Below are 17,775 nucleotides of genomic sequence, written 5' to 3' on the forward strand. Positions count from 1 at the left end.
TTGTCCTGCCAGTCCCGCCTCCTCCCAGCCCTGCTATTAATCATGACTTGCCTGTCTTGAAATCTCCCACGGTTTGGTCACAGCTCCAAGGTCACAGGCTGTCATTAGCATTGATCTGAAAAACAGAAATGAACAATACAAGCTGAATCAACCTTTGTTGAATTTCTAAACAACTCTGCTCTGGATGCATAAATAAATAATACATATATAAAATGTCAGCCCTGGCACCTTCTTTTCCTCCAGAAAAGAATGACATGTTTGAAATCTTAGCCATCAGCATAGCTTTTACATTACAATTGTGCCTCAGAATCCTAATGTGTTGCAGCTCATAAGATGATGAATTTTGGTATTCTGCATTGCACACTAGAAAAGAAATGATATTGCAAGGGAGTAACTGCTAATTTTGCAATACTTCTAACACTACTTACATTAATACCTATAATATATTAGAAAGCATGTGCTTCACATGATATAAGCAAGGGTATTATTACATAATAACACCTGCAACTGGATTAATTTATATGCCTATTTGTAAGTGACTGCTGTAGCAAGAGAGCCTATAATCACAGGAGGCATCCCAGACACTGTTTAAGCAGTTTCTACTGCTCATCTACAATAAAAATTGAAGATTTACTGTGAGCTATACGGTTCCACTGTAGTTTAATATCTAGCTACAACCATGTTTTATATGCATTAGGAGAAGGAAACCGTTCAGCTGTAGAAAGCGTTTATGTACAGTACATGATGCAGATAAAAGTCTAAGAAAGTTTAAATGAAGAACAAGGGCACTGAAAATGAAGCATCAAATATATTGCCTGAATCTAAAATTAGGAATGGGTGAAATGGTATGGAAAATAGAAAATGGCCAATATTTTGTCAAAAGACCAAAAGATAACGGAATTTTAATGAAATTTTAGATAAAATGAGACATAACCAGGCATGCATATGCAAATACACACATTTTATTGTCTACAAAGTGTGATCTACTCAAACCACCCCCAATGTCCAAGGTTTTCAAAAGGATGCATGCTCAGGGCATTCCTAAAGGCTGGAAGAGTACTCTGTATGTGAAAATTCCCAGGTACAGACTGGAAGAGCAGAGAAGTGCATGGCTAGTGAAAAAAGACAGATGAGAGGAAGAGGGATCAGGGAAACAGACAGGAAAGATCTTTGTGTAGAGAGGCAGATTATTGATACTTTCTGGAAAAAGAGCAGAAGGGCTGAACAGGAACTGGTGATGCTGGGAGAAAGGGAAGAAAACAGGACTAAGTGTGTAGGAGAAATGGAGAAGGTGAAGTCATGTTGATTATTCCCAGCTGTTTGCTAATGTTGAAAAATCATACCATGTATTTCATATCGTGGATTGTATTTTTAAAACACGATACTTGTTATTCTAAGCCTCCAATCCACAATACATGAAATTCCTTTAACAAATATGGCTACGCTTTGAAATAACCAGAAAGGAAGGAAAAACGGTGCTTACCGAAACACTTCTCGGTGGTTTTTTACATTCCAATCATAACCACCTTTACTGACAAGCTCAAAAAACTCGGTCCTTCTCCTGCAAAAAACCAGATTGTCAGAGAAGGAAATAAGACACTTCCAGGGCAGCACTGCAGCAGAAACACAGTTCTCTGTGTGATACGGAATCACTGCACCTCATGTATTATTGTTAAGGCCGTTACACTGACAGTCCATTTAAGCGAAACATACTAATTTCCGAACACGTTCTATAAATGTCTGTTATCAATGTCACAGTTGCCTAGTAAAAGCAATATTGGATTTATGGTCTCCACAAATAAGGAAATGAATGGCTCTGAAATGTTCAGTCTTCTACGGAAGCATGAAATGTTCACCTACAGCAGTGGACAGACAGACAATAGAAACACCCCAGAAATACACACATGCTTCTGTTTTCTTGTCCTTGCAAAATGGTTTTTACTTCTATATCCTGAAGGGTTTTTCAGAGCTATGCAATTCCTGTTATTGCCATCACACAGAAAAGAAACAGAGACACACAGGAGCTGCTGCTGTCTTGAGTTTATAGTTCTCATAGACTGGAAACTAGGTCTCCCTGCTTAGTCCCATGGTTTGTCTTCTCATGCCTTCTTCACATCCTCAAACAGGGACAAAACATGAGATGGACAGAACATATTAATGCTTGATTGTTGCCATTAAATATCAAAATTCTGATTCATTATAGTCTGTAATCTTTTATGGCACTGAGACTCCTAGTAGCTCTTACTGCTTGCAATGTGACTACAGTATGTAATAGATCCTGCCCAAGATATAACAGAAGCTGAGGTACAAAAACTTGGAGCAACTTGCCCCCAGTGACACAACATATGAGCATCAAAGCTGGAAAGCAAATAAATCCCTGTGTCCTGAGTGACAGTGCAGTGCCCCATCTCATATGAGACTGTGCTCTTTGTCAAGAGGAAATGTAGTTAGGTTCCTCAACAGGAGAGAGTTTGCAGTCTTGTATTTTCTACGTTTACCTCAACTAGACTGAAATTTTGGAAAGTGATTATTGACAGTGCAGTCTCACGGCAGCCAGTACATATCTGCAAACAAGGAGATGCACACTTCCAGAAACTCTGTGTTCCAGAACATTGTGTGGGGCACGTTGCATTATTCTGGTCCCTGACTATCATGGTTATATATATATGACCGGTCACTCCTATTATAGGGCCTTTCTATAATGGATTTCAGTCAGCAGCTAGAAGAGGGCTATAAATGACCCCATGAAGACATCTAATCCCTTATACTTTGAGAAATGAAAGATTTCATTTTGAAGTATTGAATATTCTGAGAAATTCATATGTTCCTGAACAAAAACCGGGCAAGAATGTTTAAAGCTGAAAGCACAGGAAGGTGACACCCCAAAACCCTAAAATATTCAAATTTAAAATGTAGAGATCCATAAACAGTAACTGAAAATGTGACTCTCAAGGCCTTATGTTAGGCTAAAAGCTTTAAGGATTTTGTTTGAAATTCATTTAAATGGAAACAGAAGTAGTAGTCCAGCTCCACAGAAAAGTTTCAGTATAGGAAGGACTGAACCAGAGGAAAGCAGCCATGTATGATGAAACAAATTAGCATTTCCTGCTGTTTTTTTTTTTTTTTTTGGTATCCAAAATGATGAGGTTTTCTATTAATAAGCAAATATAATACAGCAGAATTTCAGGAAAAAAACTGAATTATAACAATTTTCCAGGGTCTTTGACTAACATTGACTCTGTCTGCATTTTGCCTCGAAGGGAGGTTGTTTTCCTATGTAAAACAAATTCATTTGCTCTACAGCCAACTGGCTCAAGAGATCATTTGGATGAATTTCCATAAACCTAATTTTGGCTCCATGATTTCACTTTTTTTATTATCTAAAATCGTCATTATCTAGAATTATAAACTAAAATCAAATATATTTCCCATCTGATCTTTCAGTGAGAGTCATCTTTTTTTTTTTGTTTGTATAAAAGTAATGCCTTGAGAAGGTCATAAAGTCTTGCTCTGCAACAGTTTTGTTGCTGTTTCAATACCTGGAGCTTGTGATCATCAGATTCAGTAATTTAAGAATACTGATATGAGAATTCCCCTCTCTACAAAAATATTGAAGATGTAGCAAACTGAAAAAACAAATACACAGGTACTTGTGCAGAAACACCTGTTCACATAGGGTGGCTTTAAGAAATGTAAAGCACCAATGTTTCTAGAGAGTGATTTTCAGGCACTTGTGGAAATAAACTAGCATAGCTACCACCTCATTAATGAATCAAGGAAGGAACACAAGAGGAAAATAATTTATCTGCAGACTTTTGAGTAAAGAGGCCTCATTTGCTGAAAGTTTTGATTCATGCAGCACAAAAAATCAATTATGCAAGTAAGAAAAAATAATCTCGAAATTCAGTTATGTCCCTTTTGGACATTATTTCTCTGTACTAAAACTAGAAAAACAACTTGACCACATAGTTTTTCAGCTGAAGGCAGGCAGGGAAGAGAGCTCCATCACATCTGGGTCTGAACAGGGTCTATCCCAAGGCACTGCCATGAGCCCCCTCTGGCTCCTCCAGGGTCTCCAGGATCTCGGCCAGGGGGAGCACGTGGAGCTGTGCCACGGCAGCTGTCCTCTCAGTTCTTGTCACTCATCTCCTCCTTGAGAGCGCAAAACATTTGTGCAGCATTTATTTATGATGAGACAAGAGGACCCATGGTCTTTGTATCTCACTGAATGGAAGAGCTTCAAGGTCATCAAGTCCAACAGTCAACCCAGCCCCACCATAATCATCCCTAAGCCATATTCCCCCTAAGCACCATATCAAGACAACTCTTTAATACTTCCAGAGGTGGTGACTCCACCATCTCCCTGGACAACTTATTCCAATATCTAACCACTCTTTCAGTGAAATTTTTTTCTCTAATATCTAAGCTAAACTTCCCCTGGTACAACTCTAATCATTTCACTTGAGACATGGTGGAAAGACAGGACAGAATGTTAATGGACACCAAACAAAAATTCCTAAGGATGACTTGTTGTCATGACTGGGAAGGCAGTGCACTGAAACTGCACATCTGGCAGCACTGCTGCCCCTAAGTCAGCCACAGGCTAGACACAGGCTAGGCATCAGAAGTGCACTGTGATGGTGACACCATTACTCCTCTGACTACGTGCATCCTCCCACGCCTCCTCAGTGGGATGAGCTTGGTAATAATTAACAATATTTGAAATACAGGACCAACTTGAAATCTACTTTGAGATTTGATTTGCAAACAAGGAAAGGGAAGAAAATTGGGTGAGAGAGATCCTAATGTACTTTTCCACCGTTAAGCTTTTTAAGACCTATTCTTATCACATGATGTGAATTGGCATAATTCATCTTCAAAGCAGCAAAGTGTCTGCTTTGTTACCTCTGTAACTGGGTCTGTAACTAAATACAATATTTCTTAGCACAAATGTTTAGAAAAGCTGAAATGGTGGAAAAGAATTCTCAAATGTCATTGGTTTTCTATGTGCCTGAAGAAATGATCATAGAAGGGACAGAAAAATTATGGAACTGAGCTGTAACTGGTTGCTGGGATTGCTTTGAAGTATAAACCTGGGATTTCACTTGCTTTTGGTTGATACAGACATGTTGCACATTAAAGCAAAACTATTTGGATACTGGAGATGTATCTATTAGTCTAAAAGATACTAAGCATTAGACTAAACCTCTTGAACCATAGCTGAACATTAATTTCTCGTATTATATATCCTTACTGGTATTTAATAGGTCATTAGAGTAAGTTCTCTGAATTTTCATTCATCAAATACCAGAAATGCCAATACTTACTCAAAATACAGAGTGAGGTCTGTTGCCAATATTGATTGCTTTAGAAGCTGCATAAGGTCACTGTAGTCCTTAGAGGACAAGTTAGCAAAGATGTTGTGACCCTATAATGAAAGAGATAAAAGAGGTAAAGGGCTAACAATCAATATAGTTTTTTGAAAAGTTTTCTAACTTGTTAGTCTACTGTTTCCCTGTAACACAAGCCTTTTTTGATTCATGGCAAAACTATGACGAAATAATAATGCTAATACTGCTAAGATTACATTGAGGCAGAAGAGCTGATGATTGTTATCAAGCACCTGGTATGTTTTTCTAAACTCTGCTGAAATGCTGGCCTGTCGAGTAAAGATTTACTCTCTGCTCTGACCCTGCACAGACTCAGTTTATGGGGAAAAACTATGGATACATCTCAATCTCTCATCTTATTAAATGTTTTGGGGAGCTGCGTATTGGAGCTTTTGAGTAGTGACCCTAATAGATTTATCTGTGCTGCTGCTTGCATGCACATAAACTGCTGTTAGAGCAGTCAAGGACACTAAATCAGTTTTTCATTCAAAGCAGCGCTTTCGCTCACTCTGCCCATTACTGTCTTGTCCTACAGTGTAAACAGCCATTGCCTATGTGGACTAAAGAACCACAACTTTATATGCAGTTTAAACACCCTTTGTGGGCCCGACTGGCTGCTTTTAAAGGGATTGTGGATTAAGAATTTGAAAGATCTGGCTCTATGGCCAAAATGAAAGAAAATTAATATTTGATGTTGCTATTTGAGAAGGGGAAGGTTCTTTTGTAACTGGATTTCTGAAAACAAGAGGGACAGAGTTCCTATCATTCCTCTGTGAAATTCTAGAGAAAATAAGATGAAAGAAACAAAATTAATTAAAAACTCTAAATGTAAGCTTAAGAAATTATCTTTGTGACAATAGTCACATATATTAGCATACATAAATGTATTACAGGTCTTTTTTTTCCTAAACACCTACATAAATACTGAAGTTCTTTCTAACCAGAGTCTTATTTTTGTGATATTTAGTCCTCTAGTGCCCACATTCAGTATGCACTGCCATCTACTGCTTAGGAAGTTTAAAATGCCCTTAAAATCAAGAATTTTCCAGCAACAGGGTTACTATAATCATGATGGTATGAGGACATATATGAGATAAGGACTGGGGAGGTGCAGTTCTGTGACAAATCTCCCTGGCAGTGTACACAGAGGTAAAGCCATCACCCTGTCCCCATTTGTCTGTGATCAGGAGACATTACAGATCTCTTCAGACGTTACTGCACAACAGGCTATGGTCTCCAATTGTGCTGCATGAACAGCAGATTTGGTTTTATGTTTACTAAATGCATTTTGTAGCAACCAATCTCTGTAAATTAAGAAAATGCATCTGTTGTTTTGAAAGGACTCCATGTTCATTCTTCCACTTTTCTCGGTTATTAAATACATGATGTAGTATATGCTGTATAGTGTTATATGCAAGATATTCTAGGCAAGAGCTCTGTCTGCACAGGTATCTGCAAAGTAATTAATATACTTTGGACAGCATGATATTACTGATTTTAATTTTTAATAATAGTGTATTAAATTATGAAAAAATCCTAAAAATACTGATTACAGAAAGGCTACCAAAGAAATGAAATTGGTGCAGTAAAGGATGGCTCTGATACTCTGAATATGACACCTGTGGAGAAAGGTGAGGACCTGTTTCAGCTACCTCTAAACCACAGAACAGGATATATGTAAGAAGAGTGAGAAGAGCTGACAATATGATTAGGATGTATTCTCCTTGCCCCTTGCTGATTGAGACAGATATAATCTCTGGGCTCTGTGATCAGCATTTGTAGTTGTTTAATTTTGTGCTAGTTGTGACCTTTGTGGTAACCAATAAATAATTCCTCAAGGAGAGGGCATTAAAAAGGTACTGTACATGGTATTTCCTTTCTCCAGCTGAAACTGCCCAACAGTTTACAATGAGATTAATAGCAATGCTTTTGTACCTCACTTTGGAGAATCATGACAGCATGATTGAAATGGTGGTGCTCCAAGGTAGCAGAGGTGCCGTAGAGCTGAGCTAAGGCTGATCCACTCCTGAAACAGAACATGGGAAGTCAACAAATCCTGCTCGTCTGCTTACGAAGCAGGTTTCAGAGACAATTTAGTGACAAAAGCACGTAGCCACACTCTCCACTTCCACATCAGCGACCTCACTTAAGACAGCTAAAGAGATCAAAATACTAATTTAAATCCAGATACAAAACATTTATGTTCCAGTCTTTGCTAAATATTGCCGGCTGAATAAAGATTTTTCTGGAACTACAAGAAATTTTGTAATGCAGCTTTCAAAGTGCCTCAGCAACAGCACAGACACAGAACTATGCAGTAAAGACACAAGGTAATGTCCTTGAGCTGGGATTGGCTGTTTCCCTGCTACCTTTCATTTTTAATTCTTAATAGACATAAACATAAGGGCTTACAATGGCTTACTACAAACTCTTAAATTAAAACCCCAAAACACAACAACAAAAAACCCAATCACAAATACTAAGATAAACAAAAAACCTCAAGTGTGAGCAACGAATATAAAAGTAAAGCTTAGCACATCTCTAGAATGTATTTTCTCATCACATTTATTGTCTAAGCCAAGATCGGATTCAAAATGAACAGAGCAGGTCAGTTTTCTACATTTAAAGGACAAAAATACATGGAATAATATTATAAAATGGCATATCCCTGGGAAGTGCAGAGAATGGGACTGGATTGTCAGAATGGTCACTGTTCACCAAGTACCAAAGTAGCTCAGGCAAAGTACTTCACTTCTGGGACCCGGCCTAAAGTGACAAGATGGGCTTTCTTTCCAAAGAAATGAGAATAAGAGATTATGCTAGAGACAGAAGGAGTCTCCTAGGAGCATCTACCATAAAACTGCACCATACTGGTACTTAATTATCAGATGCAGCTATATGAGAGAAAAGGACATCCAGGAAACATCATCCCTAGAGAACATGGTGTTGACATATATAACAGAGCCGTTTGAGACAACTGTGATATTGCCTCCATCATATACCTCTTGAACCTTCATCATACAGAACAGCAGTATTGGACACTGAAGATAAAATAGGAAAATGTGATGCTTAAATTTATGTCAGGTTAGAAGAATAAATCATAGTTAGCATTATGAAAACCACAGCTTCTGTTTTCAGGGATGTTTTATACATGTGTGGTAATGTTTGTCTTTCATTAAATGTCTTCAGCAGTTTCTTTATGGAGTCATAAAATGGTAGCCTCCTCTCTGTACTCTGTTGTCAAACAAGAAGTATGAGTGATAGCGGTCTAATGCTGAACCCTGTACCTTTAACTCAGCCATCCCTCTGCACAAAAGATACTCTTGTATAATGGTACAGCAGAGAAGTGGTTAATTTAATCAGAGCCTAAAATGGCCAGGATGTAAATCTTAGGTCTCGTTTTTGTAAATTGGGAACATAAACATCAATCAGCTGAGCTTCCTTCCCATTTGTCTCGTCTATTTTGATTCTCTTCAAGACTCAGCTGCAAAAAGGCATCTAGCAGTGCTTGGTAACCTTTGCACCACGAGCTCTGTCTTTTGAGCACTGCAATTGATTTTCCCTGCTATGGTGATTGAAGATCCAGACAGTGTCATTGTTTCATTGAGATTGTATGGCAACACCAATACCTCAGGAAATGGCAGCTTAGTGAACATCAGAAACATCAGTTTGAGTGATGGTCACTGAGGCAACTTGCCCCCAGAAATGCAGCAGCCCCTGCATGCACACATTGCAGCAGAGTACTGCAAAAGTAGGACCAAATAGGCTAACACAGTATCACTCTGCCTTTCAAATATCTCTGGACAGCCATTTGACCACTTCCCCATCACGCTGCAGGATTAGAGTAAGGCGAACAAAAAAAGCTACAAATGCTCACTGGAATCTGCAGGACAGGAATGCCTTGGGGCCTCGTATTCGGACTGTAGAGGAAGTGGAGAGTGAAGAAAACAACGTGGGATTTGAAGGAATCTCTGTGTCTGGCAGCTTGGCCAGGATGTTGCTGGGGACATTTTCTGTTGTCCCTCCTATTCTCAGGCAAGGCAGATTTTGGAATAAATTTGACCTTAGTCTAAGGAGTTCCCTTACCTACACAGTGAGAAGTACCACTCTTAAACCTTCGACAAACCTACTTCTACTTCACTGTGCCTGAGGGCAGCAGCCTGGTTTCCGTGAAAGCATTATTTCCGTTTCACTTATTTTCTTTTCTTGCAATAGCAGAACAAGGTTTTGCTTAATGCCACGCACCCCAGTCAGCAAGAACAGCCCAGACAGACAATTTAGGTGCTTCCTGGGTTGAAAACCAGAATCAATAACAGCTGAGCCTGAAAAGAACATCAAGTTTTGGCACCACATTTCAATATGTGGTGTCAGTTCAACAGCCAGCTACAAAGGACAAGCCAGCAATTACTTAAAGGAACAGAGAATGATAAAGATGGATAGTCCCTCACTGCACACAGGAATAAGAGTACTTGGCCTTGGCCTAGAAGGCTTGAAATTAATGCTTCATTCTTTATCCTGGTCACCTTTTGCTCTCCCGTGGAAGAAAACCAAATTAAAATAGTAAGAATTAGAAAGCTTACTTGGCTTGGAAGGCATTGTTGGTTCCCCTGTGGTCAAGGTCATGACACAAGCATCCCACAATCAAAGCTAAAATTTCAATTTCAGTTAGAATCTCCTGAAATCCTGCAGTCTGAGAGCAGAAAAAAAAAAAAGAGCTGTAACTATCAGTAGCAAAAGGGATTAGTAATGTTAGTCCATCCAGCAACAGTCAACTTTGTTTTGATACCATGAACGTTTCAGTAAGGAGAAGATAAATGCTTTATTGTCATATTCTATTCCCTGCTGTATGTCAGATGGTTAGCAGAATAGATAATGTCCTTGGAGTGATCTGTTATTATCTCTTTGTTGCATTTCCAGCATGCCTTTTCTATGCTAGCCAGGAGGCACTAAAGGCAAAAAGAGCTGAAAAAAAATACCAGTAACTGCAAACTGAGAAAGGAATTGGATTTTTTTTTATCAGAGAAATAAATACTCCAAAACTAAACGGATAAAATTTTGAAATTATCATTTAGCGAAGTACTTAGAAAGATTTCTTCAATCCTGAGATGACCATCTTAGTCAATCCCTACTGTCAGAGGTAGCTGACATGTTAAGTTGAAGACCTTTAAAAGAACCCAGATAAAATATACTCTGTGGAACTGTTATGAACTATTAGATTTTTTTTCAATCTGGCACTTTGAAATGAAGTGGCACAATTTAAAGAGGAAATGTCTCAAATTTCTGCTGCAGATACCCACTTGAATTAGGGAGAGGCATTTGAAACCAGATGCAATGAATTTCTGTACAAGCAGCTCAGACATGATGGTGTGAATGGGGGAGTTAATCCTAGAAACATTTTTTAATCACTGCGCTTCTCCTCTTGGATACTTGTCATAGCAGTCTTCCTGCCTGAATGGGCTCATGGCAGAGAAAAAACACTTACTGCTATTGCTAACCTCAAGCATCCTGAACAGATCCTGTCTGGAGGAGGTGCTAGAGCCTCTGTGGGGCACCACTGGTGCTGTGCCTCCTATCCCTGGCAGAAACAACCTGGTTCTTCAGAAGCAGAAGGCATTTTGCGAGCATACTTGCAAAAATGACTGACTGAGCTGGAAAATCGTAACACTTGTCTTTTCACAGTGTCAGTCTCCAATGACACTCCTCACTTAGCCACATGATCTAGGTAGCATGAAAGGAAATGATATACAAGAAATACAAAATACATTTGTATTGGAGGACCAAGCCAAGGCTGAACACCAACACCATGAAAGAATTCCCCAATATCATTGATTTTCAAAGGGGCATAATTTCACCCACTGGCAAGAAGAGAGCTTAAGTGATACAGTGGGACTTACTGCTCTTCCTTGGTAGGAACTTACACTCAGAAACACCAGTAAATTGCTGCAATACTCTGTGAAAGCTCTGCTATTCACCCCAAAGACCACTAAATTCTACTTAGAGAAATGCACATTCAAATCTATCCTCTGTTTAGACAGTCTGAAATGTGACCACAGTTCATACATAAACAGTACAGGGAGCCAAGCTCCCCCAGGTGCTCAGGAATGCACTTCAGTGGGAATTGAGGAAGTGCAAGACTTGCAACAAAAACTTTGTAATTCCTTAAAGTTTACACAGCAGAAAAGATGATCAAGCATGAAGAAAAAAAAGATTAATTAATTTTGTGTAGAATCCACTAGTGTACAGAATAACTTGGACATTAGGAAAGAGGCTCAACTGATTTCTAGTGGCATTGCTTTTGTTTTAGCCTCAGTAACATCTACCCAATTAGAAAAAAAATCCTCTAAAAATAATGTTTTCTCTTTTAATTTTTTTTAACACAGCTCTTGTATAACAAATAATAATAAAGATCTATTTCTAAAAAGGGATTAAAAATAGTTTGTAACTGACAACACACCACGTGTCAAGTTTCAGTCTAGAGAAAATATTCATGGCTAAGTAAAAATAACTTAAAAGGGAAGTTTTATAATATGAAATTGATGTTGTAATAAATATTCTTTAAACTTTGATTAAATTCAAGGATTCAAGCTGTATTGCAAATGCAGGGAAACCAATTAAGGAATTTATTAACAGTAGCACTATCTCAAAAATAAATGCCACATTTTATGAATGAAAAGTCCTGTCACTGAATATATGAAAGAAATATAGCATATGTCACGTAGTAAAAAACATTTCATTTAAAACAATACTACAGTAGGGGATATCTTCTTTGAACATAATGCAAGTAAACAGAGGATTACATTTCCCCATTTCTGAATTTACAAGAGAAAAAAAAAATACATGGCTGTAGACGGTGCAGTAAAATTTATTTTCCCCAGAAAAGGAATGACCCATAACTCATGAGTGGCAGAGTCTCCAGTGAGTTATGGAGGTCATTCTTTCATGTGAGGAAATGAATTGCATTCATTATACCTTGCCCCACATCTATATGTTTTGTTATTAGCACGCCAGATGGGATTTTAATTTGGTATTGCTTACTTGTTCATTTTTGCCCTTTGAAATAAGTATCAATGTGAACTGTGTTGGCAAAGGCACTGATAATGAAGCTGGGGCTTGATCCTGCGCTTTACTCTCAGGTACTCCCTTAACTTGCAGAAGCAGCCTTGCTGCAGTGCTTGTCTTCAGAATTCTTGGGCATCTGAAATACAGGACTATGGTTTGCAGAACTGGGCTTATGATTGTTCAGTAGAGAGAATACATACTTAGACATAGAGGAACATGCTTTAGATATGCAAAAGGGCTGAGTTTACCAGGAGTGAAACAACAGTCTACTCTTTGTTGAATTTCTCTTCTTTGGCTTGTTCAACACAGCTGAATTTTCCTTGTGCATTCAGTGGGAGTATGGTGAGGCCCTTGGAGGTTACTGCACTATAGGTTAGACATCACTATACTACGGTAAATTCTACCTGAAAATGCCCTAAAATAGAATTACTGGTTTCTATTTGTGGGGCAGTCTATGTTGCTCATTATCATGGAGAAATCAGAAATAAGGTGCAATAACTGCACAAGCAGTGCCTTCTTGAGCAGCAGAGAAGGGCTCTGATAAGCCCTTCAAGGGGTTTGCCTAAGAATTTTTCCCCTTTTACCAGTGAAAAAAGAAGGCACACGCTAACTTGGATGGTATCCCCAAGACAAATGCAATAGGAGCAAGCCTTGGATTATTACTAATGTCAAGTTTCTCTTTTGTGTCCTTTTTTTTTGCACAGAATGAATCTTCTTTTACCTAAAAGGGAGAGCAGACCAAACAGATCACACACGAAACTTACTCTGTTCTCAGCCAGAGCCAGAGCAAAGCGGGGTGGGATGTGTGCAGACTCCAGTGCTGTGGCCACTCACATCCAGCCCTGCACATGGAATTGCTCAATCTGTTTATTACCAGGCGTGTGGGCAAGGAAATGAACTTGGCTTAAAAATGCCAGATGACATCTCACAGACAGTTGCACCCCTGTGCTGACTGCTAAAATGGTTCTGAAATCACGCCGTGAGAGCCACGGTCAGAGCATCTGTCGCTGAGGGCCGGGCAGGAGGCTGGTGGCTGCCGAGCAGCAGAGCTCAGAGCTGCTCCTTCCCTGCTGGCCCCAGAGCGGGCACCGCTAGCCGGGATGGAGGTGCCCGCTCCCACCGGCAGAGCAGCGTGCCGCAAACCTGGCCTCGGAGCTCCACCTAGGGGTGTCACCGCTGGGGCTGGGGGCTCCCTGCCCCGGCAACCTGGGGCAGAATTTACTGTAATTCACACCCAGCGGCACTGCCCGCCTTTGCCTGATACTCATCAGAGTAAAATGCTTTTCCTTTTTCTGAAACTGGAAAAAAAAAATCATGTCAAGTTTATAAAACCATAAAAACTACCAACACCCAGGCATTACCACCGAATTTCCTTAGAGAGCATCAGCAAGTGCTTGCTGAAACAATGTTCCTTCTGCGCAGCTGGGCAGCCTCATGCCCAGAGGAAGAGGTTCTCTCGTTGGATGTCCTCCTTTCCTTTGTCTCGTGGTGCATGGTACCGCTTCACTATGCCTCCATCAACACTCACAAAAACACACCCACCCTGCTGGGATCGACCAAGCACTAGAACGACATCTTCACCTGCTAGGGGAAGTCTGAGTCTCTTTTTCTTGCCCAACATGCAAAGTTCTGGCATCCAGGACCCCTGAGTTTTTTGTTGGTACATTTACAAGAATGATCTCGCCAAACATGGGTTATTTCCCACAGTGAGGTTGCTGTGGGGTAGGAAGAGAGAGCAGTATGCTTGTTCTAGTATGTTAGCAGTGGTGCTTTCATCAGAATTTGCTTTAAATTTCAGTAGAATTTACTTGTATGCTGAAAGGAGCTACAGGTACTGCTGGAGACACATGCTAATAAAACCCCTAAGTGTTAACAATGTCCAGTGGAGACTCAAGATTCACTTAGATAACTGTGCTGGAAGATAATTTTCAAATGTTTTGAGGCAGTACCTTCTAAAACTATTTAGATGAAGCTGGATAAGGAGATAACAAATATCAACATAATAAATATTTTGGGATTCTAATCCTTGGTTTTGTACTTCCCAATAAGGAGTGTGAAATAAATGTCAAATCAAAGAGATCCAAAAGAAAAACATTTTGTAAGATCAAGATCTGTAATAACAAGAGCACTCCAAGACTGCCATCTGTTTTCAGTCACTTTAATGTGCCTATGATATCACTGTCACTAAAACACTATAAGGTCTTGCCAAATATGTGCTGCCTTAAGTTGAATAAATTCTGTCTGCTTTGCTCTTCTGCTCATTTGGAAATGAGTAGCATAATAACTAGAAAAGAAATTGAATGCTGGCAAATGTTTAGATAGGTTAGGCAATGTGGCAGTAAAAGCTCTTGGAGGCTGAGTTGCTGGGTACTCACAGTTAACATGGCAAACATCAGCTGGCAGACGTTGAAAGCGTGCCTCCAGTTGTGATACAAGACCATTCGATAGTTCTTCCGCACCGTCAAAAGCCACCTACACAGCGTCTGAAATTCAAAGTGCAATTTGTAGCAGGGCTAGTAAATGTGCACAAATGGACAGAGCAGTGCCAAGACAAAAGCAGCAGATATTTGCGGCGCAGATGGTTACCTCATAGTCAATTTTAAATTTCTGAACCATTCCAAGTTCCATGAACATCCGCAGGGCTGCAGTAATCATGGCATCCACATCGAGCGAGAAGTCATCAAAATGGATATCGTCAATGCCAAGCTCTGACACCAGAGGGATGTTTGCTGCCTGAAAAATGCCAAAGGGAAATTTCTGATTCAAAACTTCTGTCCTTTTTCCTTTTTTTCACTCTTACAAGAAACAAACCGTTCATCAGTTCTGACCTGCCGATACATCCCCTGCTTGATTCAAATGCTGAGCAGTAAAAGTCTTCATCTGAGAAACACAAACACGTCAAGCTAACAGAGTGTGGAAACAGTGGGAAGGAGAAGAACCTGGTATGAGCAGGAAATATGTTCACCATCCCAACTGGAGCCCTGATACAGCATTTAGGAAGCTGACCACTTTACAGCCACTGCAGTAACACAATATATTCCAATGCAAATTACAGTGCTGTAATGCAAGAAACATCTGGATAGCCAGAAGCTGGGAGTTTTAATTGCTACCATTTAGAAATGCAAAGTAAATATACTGCTCTGCAGAATTTCTTCATCCAAATGCCTTCACAATCATAAGCATACAAGTGCCCTTTGCTTTACACTGTTCACTATGCACAGACAGAACCAGAAGAAGAGGAATACAAGAAATGTCTCGCAGAAGTACTCTCCAAAGTAAAATAAAAGAATTTTCAACATGCTGATTTTATAGTAAGTCAATAAAACAACAGCAAAAGCCATACATTTTGTTTTGTATAACAGGGACTTCTGTTTGTAAGAGCGGAATGATCTGCTCTTGCACACACAAACACAGGGATGCGTGCTGGCCTGGCTGATGTATTTAGTTGAGCACAGAGATGTGCTGTGGCTTGCTCAGTGGCAGCACCTGCATGAGCCAGGCAGAGGTGCTGACAAACCTCCCAGGCTTCTTTCACCTTCCTTATGCCCCTTCAGACTTGCTGCTCTTCCCTCTGGAGAGGGCAGGTGCAGGGGGTGCATTCACCGAAGGAGCATCTGTCCCCTGTCTCCCACAGTGAGAGGGTGATGGGTCAGGTAGAAGCCTCTCCAAGGGGCTGGATCCAGCCCACAGGCTGAGCTGGACAGTGCTGAATTAGTTAAAATCACATGTTCCTCACAGCTGCTGTGGAACATCCAGCTACACACTTGCATAAAATACCAATTAGTTTATGCATCTGTAATGTAAGTTCACCTTGACTGTAACAGGTTCTATGTGACTACTTTATGGTTTCCTTTTTGAAAATTTGTGTTTTGAAACACTGCACTCTAACTACAAATTACTGACATGTAAAAATCTTCTTTCAGCTGAAGATAAAGTGGCACTTTAATAATTACTTTATGCAATGCAGAGATTAAGCTGCTTTTGCTGTACCACATAGGAGAAGACGGTGTACGCCTGTTATAAAATAGTATTAACACTGTGGTTTTAACTTACTTGCTGGGTAGAAGAAAAGTCTTTTTGGTTCAGTACCCAGCAAAGCACACCAGTACCTCAGAAAGCCATGGCACAGTGCCAGGGAGTTAAACTGGTACAGGAAATACAGCAAACCCATCAAGTCAAGTGTCATCCCAGGACACAGTGCAAGAACCTCTGGAGCATGCAGGCAGAGATGCAAGCTCTGTTAACTGCACACTCAGTTGTCTGCTAACATAACACACTAACATACCAGGCTGAATCAGTTCAGCATCGCCTTTTTGAGTGATCACTGAAATATTTGGAATACTTCTACATGATCCCAACAGGAGTTACACCTCAACATCTTTTAAGACAGGAAAAACTATGTTTGTACTTCCAAGATAAAGAAAGAAAATGTGGTTAGGTGTGAAGCAGGAATGCTGGCCCTGAAACTGTGCTGTCCAGACCTTCAGCAATCTTACAAAAATTGTGACTTTTTTATTATTCAGTTATTCTTCAAAGACTTGGGGGAATACTGGAGTGCACATTAATATTAAGACTATGAACACACTCACTGGATAGAAATAAGACTCAATATAATAGTTTTTTGGGGAAGAAATACATTTGTACATCATACTCCTTAGCTCCTTAGTGAAAAGCTTAAAGAGCAAGCTGAAAGAGAAGCACTTGATTGTGAGTAGACCTTCATGAAATTGTCTATCAAACAGTCTTTACAAACATACTGCTGCATTTTCATTAACTTTGAAGTGGGATCTAATTAACATTTTCAGAATTTTTGGCCTCTTAAAGAAAAACAGGTATTTTCCTTGCTATTTTTTCTGGAAGCCAACACTTTTATCAGCCTGTTGCAATTGAAGGTAGAACACTTGAAGCAGTTGCTCAACTAAAATTGTTTTTCCATTTGTCAAACAGTGGAGAAATAACAATATATCCCAAATCTATTACAAATTGAACAACAGGATATTAACAAAGCAAGTCAGAAACAATTTCTTCCCACGTCAGTCTGAAACTTTTAAATATTTATGAGGTTTTACATTCCTATATTTAACAGGAGTGCCATAATCCAAAATAACTGCTGAATTAATAGCCAGGAGATAACATTTGTATAAAAGAACCATTTGCTTTACAGCAGCAATAAAGGAAACAACAGAATTATGAGTGCAGAGCCTAATTTGAATAATGTTAAAAAAATGATACGTTGTGGGGCTGCAGTATTCTGGCTGCACCTGGTATTGACTATCCTCAGCTTCTTAGGCTAGAAATGCAAAAGTTCAGGGTTTAGAGAAGAACA

At 39.6% G+C, this 17,775-nt stretch overlaps 1 protein-coding gene and 1 long non-coding RNA gene across 3 annotated transcripts in view; one reads left to right on the forward strand and one right to left on the reverse strand.

Annotated features, from left to right (window-relative positions):
- The window catches only part of LOC119703307, a 71,787-nt gene extending 57,309 nt beyond the window's left edge, over positions 1–14,478 (forward strand). Inside the window, exon 3 of the long non-coding RNA XR_005257612.1 lies at positions 13,154–14,478. This is a non-coding gene — a long non-coding RNA (uncharacterized LOC119703307). The remainder of the gene's footprint in view (positions 1–13,153) is intronic.
- Positions 1–17,775, reverse strand: part of PDE11A (phosphodiesterase 11A) — a 110,615-nt gene that overhangs the window by 20,297 nt on the left and 72,543 nt on the right. For both annotated transcript variants that reach the window (XM_038142988.1, XM_038142989.1), the window contains exons 11-17: positions 15,036–15,182; positions 14,825–14,932; positions 9,971–10,080; positions 7,326–7,416; positions 5,328–5,428; positions 1,484–1,561; positions 52–115 (exon numbers count right to left, since the gene is read on the reverse strand). In XM_038142988.1, the coding sequence (XP_037998916.1) occupies positions 52–115; positions 1,484–1,561; positions 5,328–5,428; positions 7,326–7,416; positions 9,971–10,080; positions 14,825–14,932; positions 15,036–15,182 (699 nt within the window). The remainder of the gene's footprint in view (positions 1–51; positions 116–1,483; positions 1,562–5,327; positions 5,429–7,325; positions 7,417–9,970; positions 10,081–14,824; positions 14,933–15,035; positions 15,183–17,775) is intronic.

The sequence above is a fragment of the Motacilla alba genome, chromosome 7, assembly GCF_015832195.1.
Source record: "Motacilla alba alba isolate MOTALB_02 chromosome 7, Motacilla_alba_V1.0_pri, whole genome shotgun sequence".
Lineage (NCBI taxonomy): Eukaryota > Metazoa > Chordata > Aves > Passeriformes > Motacillidae > Motacilla > Motacilla alba.